The following is a 7,506-nucleotide window of genomic DNA, read 5'->3' as shown; positions in this document are numbered from 1 at the left end:
ATGGAACTAAATGCTGAAAGTAATACTTTGCTGTAAATACATGAAAAAAAAAAAATGCCACTCAGGGCAAATATTAATACGTTATTATGACATTACTAATTAAATTAATACATTTTAAACAACAAAAAAAAAAAAAAAATTTTTATGGCACTGAGGACAAAAATCACTGAAGTTTGATGGATAATCTGATGAGGAAATATTGTCATATTTTCTTAATAGCAATATTTGAATTAATTCTACAACTAAAAGCAGCAAATTAAAGAAATGATCAAACCGATGATATCCTGTGTGCTCATTAATATGCAAAATATTACAGTAACAATAACAATATCATGTGCTGCATCAAGTGCTATTTTAAGATGATGGATAATAAGTACGGAAGCCGTGTTGCTCAATTAAACCAAATATGCACTGAATGTGAAAATTATGACTAGGACTAGTTACACAGCACTACACCGGCAACTTACAAGACTCCTATTGAGTTTATAATAATATTTGCCATCTTTTTTTTTATCATCTTATGACATCATATTATGTTATTAGTCTTGCATTTTTTTTTTAAATAAACTGTCTCTTGATTTTATTTTACATTCTATTACATTTAACAACACTTTGCTTCTTCGGTCCTTATTTTCTTGCCGTGATTACGTGTGTGTGTCTTGCATCTAGCAACTTCAGAAGCCTGAACTACATGCAAGTTCATTTTACGCCCCAAAAAATTGCCTCAAGTACCTCTGTAATATGTGATATGAGGAAATGTTGCCATAACTTAAGTCACTATGACTCACAGAGCTTAAACATTAGTAAAGAGCATCTATTCAGTGGAACATATATTCTTAACTAGTCTAAGCTAGAAAATGTGCCTCCAAAAATTGTCATTGTCCTAGGTTATTTATTGTTGTGTTAAATAAAATGGAACGACTTTGTGGAGATGCTACACGTTATAGATATCCGTATGACATTGCTATCGATTTTACTCTATAATGCAGTAATACATGAACCATAGATAGCAAGGTATGGCATGCAGATTTGTTCTTTCTCACACACACATTAGTGCCAGTGGGTTTATTTAGAATGATTCACTTCAGTGGCTGTGTGAATAAAAAGAGTTCAAGAGAATGCAGTCTGTAACTTTCATGTCTGGAATTAGTTGAATAGACAGACTGCTATATTAAGTCCGGTGATCAAAGTCCATCTGGTCGTCTGCATTGTCATGGCAACAATACCACACACACACACACACACACACACACACTGAGACAAGGAGAGGTACTGATACCAAGCTGCTATTGTGTGTATGTCCAAGACCAAGGTCATTTACTCATACTTATAATAAATGTTGTGATATCTATGCCAGGTGATAACAAGTATGTGCGATAAGTCTAGAATTATTATAATATATGTTTTTTTTGTGAGTGGACAGAAGAAAGCAAAGTAAAGTTTGCCATTTCAATAGCACCCTGAGGAAAAGCCATGAGATCTGAGCATCACCCTGCTGTAGTGAACTGAACTCGGAACAAAAGCTGTGCAAAAATGTAAAAATATCATAATCTGTCACAGTCATAAAGCAGACAACGGTCCAAAACAGTCAAGCACAAAAGAACACATGATAACAAAAGGAGCAATAGAGGGATATAAAATCAGGAAAACTCATAAATTACACAGAATTAAGAGACTGGCAAGACTTCACATAGAATGCACTGTGAACACACTATGTAAATAAATAGACAAGAAACAGGTAATAAGCATCTGACTAGAATTCAGCAGACACTGACCTCTGCTGGTGGGGAGGAGTAGTGCCCGGACTAGACACATGACACCTGTGAATCAGTATGTACGGCGAACAAAAGTGGATCAAGAACTGACCCCTGGGGAACTCCTGTAGTGTGGAGGATGTGTGGTGATGAAACTAAAGCAGTTTGTGCTGGAATGATATGACCATATGATGTAATCTATCTATGAAGTACAAGTGTAGCTCCTGATACTGTTGCTTTATAGATATTATAATATTATATATATATATATATATATATATATATATATATATATATATATATATATATATATATATATATATATCTTTTCTCTACACTGCTTATCCTACTGGGTCATGGGGAAACTGGAGTCTATCCCAGGAGACTCAAGGCACAAGAAAGTGGACAGGATGGCAGTCTATCACAGGGCACATACTCACACATCTATTCACACAGGGACTGGGGGAGGAAGGAGGAAACCAAAGTATCTGGAGACAACCCCCCTAAGCACCAGGAGAACATGTAAACTCCATACACACATATGGCGGAGGCGAGAATCAAGCACCCCACCCCCACCCCCCCAACCCCTGGAGGTGTGAGGCACATGCTAATCATCAAGCCACTATGCATAATATCTATTATATATATCTAATCCTTTATATGGAAGGGGAAGAGTATAATATTGCCATGTAGGCTGCAAGTCTTATCTGAAAAAGCTGTCAAACATTAGCTGTATGACAAGTTATCCATCCATCCATCCATGCATATCTATTTTATATCCATCTTTTTCATATTTATCTTCAAATATAACTGTTTATGTCTCTGTATTGTGGTTTTCTGGCAAGATAAGATTATCTTTGTCTTTCATTACATTTATTATAAAAGAGCGAGTTTATCCAGCTAAATGCATAACGTCCATTCATTTCATTTGTACTCCTACACAAGTTCTCTGACATCATCAGACGACTGCTTCGTATTCGTTCATGGAGTACGCTGGCTTCATCTATATGCCATATAGTACTGCCTAACTCCACCAAGCAGAAAAAAATGGGACAATAAACATATATTTTTTCCCTTTCATTCATCTTCAGTAAGTGATTTATCCTTCTGTGGATTTGGAGCAAATCTCCAGACCTCTGGGTGTGAGGTAGGAATAAATTGTGGATTTAAAGGCCGTCTATTGCTATTAACCTTGCACATGCCTTGCACACTGGGAGAAATCAGTAAAACCTGGAGGAAAGCTGCATGCACAAGGAGAAACCATGCACAGAAACTTAACCCAAGCTCAGAATCAAAGCAGGAAACTGTGAGGAAGCAGTGCTACCTGCTGCAATATGGAAATGAAAAGATACATTTTTAATCATTTAATTATAAATCCATCATTGCATCTATGGCTGGTAGTTAGAATGGGATTTGATATTCTAGTCTTCGATCTAGCCTTTCTGTATTAAAGCTGAATCCCTAACAGACATGTAAATGTAAATGAATTCCACAGGACGGCAGCGTTGCGATACTCACACGCATCTCTAATGAGTGACCAGCTGACTAGATAGAGAGAGAAAGAGAGAGAGAGAGAGAGAGATACAGCGAGAGATTTACAGTGTTCATTTCAGCTGTGATTTTCCACACACTCTGAAATGATCAATATTCAGATGATGACGCATGAAAGGAAAAAAAAAACGCAGTGGAAAGAGTGAATCAAATGGGCAAGCATATTGCGAGTGTGAGGCAGTAAGCAAGTGAGAAAGGGAGTGGAGAGAGAGAGAGACGGTGCGCGCGACAGAACGAGCACAAGCCAGAATGAGCAAGCGAGAGAGGGATAAATGGCACGGATGATCGACAACACTTTGCCGTCTGCAGCTCGCTATCTTTCAGTCCATAGCTCTGGAGAAAAACCAAAATACACCATGGAATTTCTGAATTGGTTTCATTTCAGGAGGCTTGGCATTTCTTTCATTCTTTTTGCATTCACTCCACTGGCTTTTTTCCCCTTGGATTTGTCCTTCGTCTGGCTTTTCCAGAAGTCTGCAGAAAAGGACAGTTGAATGCAGTCACTGATGTTCACAAAAGAATGGGTAAGTTTGCTCTTTGATTTACACGGTCTGGACGTGAATAGGAAATGAATAGTGAATTGAAAAGACAGCGGGGATAGAGAGAGAGAGAGAGAGAGAGAGCGAGAATGAGGGAGAAGACTGCCCGTGCACTTAAAATGTCATGTTTTTTTTTTTTTTACACCATTTCCTCATTTTAAATCACCCAAACTTGTGATTTAGATTGTGATTAAATAACATCAGTAATGTTCTTTGATGAGAAATAATAACTATGAGTAAAAGGGTGCTGATAAAGTCGTTTGGTTCCATAATGCAGAGGAAAAGGTTATGGAAATGGAATCTATTCAGAAATCTGCAAATGAGCAACAGATTTAGCATCTGAATCAGCTGAATGAATAATGCATGGATTTGGGCATTTGGCATAATTACTGGTAATGAGTTGATTAGTATTAAAAACTGGAAAGCAGCTACAAAAAAATATCCGAAGCTGAAATTCTGCATCGACGTGAATATTTAGTGCTAAACCTAGAGCTCGAGACACGCACTTATGCTGAGATCAGATGTGCTTATCTTTATACCCACCCAGGTTTTCATTCCAAGGTGGCCATTGGTGGGACAAGCACCAGCAGCACTTTGTGTGATCAGCATGCTACTGTGCCTCCCTCCTGCGTCATGCACAGCCTGCCCTCAGAAATGCCGCTGCGAGGACCTGCAGTTTTACTGCGACACGCAGGGACTCCTGGCGCCCCCAGACGGCGTGGACAGAGGAGCCCTGGGACTCTCGCTCCGACACAACAGCTTCACTGACCTGAGCCCTGACCAATTCTTTGGCTTCACCCAACTAACCTGGCTCCACCTGGACCACAACCAAATACACACTGTGCATGAGGACGCCTTCCAGGGGCTCTACAAGCTCAAGGACCTGAACTTGAGCTCCAACCGCATCACAAAGCTGCCCAACACAACCTTCATCCACCTCATCAACCTCCAAATCCTGGATCTATCCTTCAACCAGATGACTGCGCTGGAGCCCGAGCTCTTTCACGGGCTTCGGAAGCTCCAGATCCTCCACCTGAGGTCCAATTTACTGAGGACTATGCCTGTGCGGGCCTTCTGGGACTGCTGGAGTCTGGAATACCTTGGGTTAAGCAACAACCGGCTTCGGAGCCTGGCTCGGAACGGATTCGCCGGGCTAATAAAGCTACAGGAGCTCCATTTGGAACACAACCACTTGACCAAGATCAATCTTGCCCACTTCCCGCGTCTTGTCACCCTCCAGTTCCTCTATCTGCAGTGGAACAAGATCAACAATTTAACGTGTACCATGGAGTGGGAGTGGACCACCTTGGAAAAACTGGATCTAACAGGGAATGAGATACGCACTCTAACCCCTGAAGTGTTTGAAACTTTACCGAACCTTAAGGTTCTGCTGCTAGATAACAACAAGCTGAGCAGCCTCGATACCCAAACCATGGATATGTGGAAGTCCCTGAACACCATTGGGTTGTCCAACAACCTTTGGGATTGTACCTACAGAATCTGCAACCTGGCAAGTTGGCTTAGTAGGTTTAAGGGTCGATGGGAGCAACCCATCCTGTGCCAGAGCCCTGAGTACACACAGGGCGAGGAAATACTAGACGCTGTTCATGGATTCCAACTCTGCCAAAACATCTTAGCACCTGTTGCACCGACCAGCACCACGATGGAGGCCACGTTACCCCAACAGTTCACTAGATCTTTGTTTGGGAATATGCAGACGCCAACACAGGACTTCTATGCAGAGAATCTGGGGAGCTTTAGCATTTTCACCACTCCAATCATAACTTCCAAATCCACACCCACTACAATGGCCTCTGCCACCACCACCACCATCACCACCACCACCACCACTGACGAGCTGGAAGACGTTACTGACAACTCTGCTATGATGGACAACATGGTACTAACCCAGACAATAATTGTAGGTACCATGGCTCTTTTGTTTTTCTTCTTTCTCATCATTTTCATAGTGTACATCTCATGGAAGTGCTGCCCGCACTCTATACGACGAACCCACCACTGCTTGACCATTCAGAACAGGCAACAGAACCGGACACAGGAAAGGCAGCCGATGGCGGACCCGGCCACGCAGCTGCCCTTTAACGAGTACGAGCTGACTCACAACGATGGCGCACTTGTAATCATAAACGGCTACGGACAATGCAAGTGTCAGCAACCATCTTACAAAGAGTGTGAAGTATAAACACTATTTATTTCCACAGATGATCTGTTGACCATTTTGACCATTTCAAATAATACATGGTTTGTTTATGAATATTTCAGTTTGTAAAAAAAAATGAAATACATGCTTTTTTCCCCTGGCTTTGGAATTCAATAAAATTCAAGTGAAGGTCATATCGATGGTATTTTTAGAGAAATATTATGAAAAACACAACAATAAAAACGGCAGTCTACAGTTAAGCTACAGTTTATTGTCTTATCTGATACTTGACTTTAAAGTAATGATAAATGAAATGACTTAGCAAACAGAAATAATGAAAAATGAGGGAAAATAAGTTACCACTTCTTGCTAATCATGTGGTAATATAAAATAAAAACTTATATAGGTCTGAATGAAGAACCCGTGAGATCTGACCAATGATTTAGTATGTCAGGAGAACCAGATTGGACAAAGGTCTGACTCTGATAGCAAACTACTGCCTTAGCTGGAAATATTACACGTTCTTCCTTTCCTTTCCTTTCCTTTCCTTTCTTTCTCTTTCTTTCTTTCTTTCTTTCTTTCTTTCTTTCTTTCTTTCTTTCTTTCTTTCTTTCTTTCTTTCTTTCCTTCCTTCCTTCCTTCCTTCTGCTCCTTCCTTCCTTCTGCTCCTTCTGCTCCTTCCTTCCATCCTTTCCTTCCTTTCTTTCTTCCTATTCCTTCCTTTCCTTCCATCTTCCCTTCCTTCCATCTTCCCTTCCTTCCTTCCTTCCTTCCTTCCTTCCGCTCCTTCCTTCCATCCTTTCCTTCCTTTGTTTCTTCCTATTCCTTCCTTTCCTTCCACCTTCCCTCCCTTTCCTTCCTTCCTTCCTTCCTTCCTTCCTTCCTTCCTTCCTTCCTTCCTTCCTTCCTTTTCATGATAAAACCAAGAAGATGACACATTTAGGCAACTTCATTACATGACAGCTTTGTATAACAGAAAAATGTAAGTCGCTGTGGGTATGTAATCACTTGGACTCATGTGTTCATAAGAAAATAATCAACAATGAAGTGGTGTGATGTGACTCATCACTAAGCAGAGTTATTGTTACCACCCCAAAGCTGACTACGTTCACATCCTTACATGTTTAATTCTCTTTCATAAGTGAAAGAAAATGCCAAACGTTATCGATTTATAGATACATTTAAAGTTCACAATGAAACGAGTTAGCTCTTAATTTCTATAATTTATCAGCTGTAACAAGTCATCAGTGGTTAAGTTAATAAGATAAAAAACAAAACAAACATCATTAATACAAGCTGCTTGTCATGTGACCAAGAAACTGAAAAAGTTCTCTGTCCTGAAGACACCTCAGTGCAGTGGAAAGGTTTTTCTTTATTAAATACAACACGTTTCTCAAACGTTTTTATTATAAGTCTTTGATTACTTGAAGCATCCATGTGAATGAGCTGTAACCATAGAAACTATTGAAGTGATTTGCAGGTCACACAACTGTCAGAGCTG

At 40.2% G+C, this 7,506-nt stretch overlaps 1 protein-coding gene across 1 annotated transcript; it reads left to right on the top strand.

The window, feature by feature from the left end:
• The first annotated feature begins 3,332 nt into the window (after window positions 1-3,332).
• Window positions 3,333-6,199, top strand: LOC131364405 (leucine-rich repeat transmembrane neuronal protein 2-like). Its single transcript, XM_058407546.1, has 2 exons — window positions 3,333-3,829; window positions 4,392-6,199. Exons 1-2 carry the CDS (start codon window positions 3,800-3,802, stop codon window positions 6,045-6,047), a joined length of 1,686 nt encoding a protein of 561 aa, XP_058263529.1. The 5' UTR covers window positions 3,333-3,799; the 3' UTR covers window positions 6,048-6,199.
• Window positions 6,200-7,506: the final 1,307 nt, after the last annotated feature.

Source organism: Hemibagrus wyckioides, linkage group LG14 (genome assembly GCF_019097595.1).
Source record: "Hemibagrus wyckioides isolate EC202008001 linkage group LG14, SWU_Hwy_1.0, whole genome shotgun sequence".
Classification (NCBI taxonomy): Eukaryota; Metazoa; Chordata; class Actinopteri; order Siluriformes; family Bagridae; genus Hemibagrus; species Hemibagrus wyckioides.
Note: the sequence above shows the minus strand (reverse complement) of the source record. Positions and strands in the feature narration are given on the sequence as shown.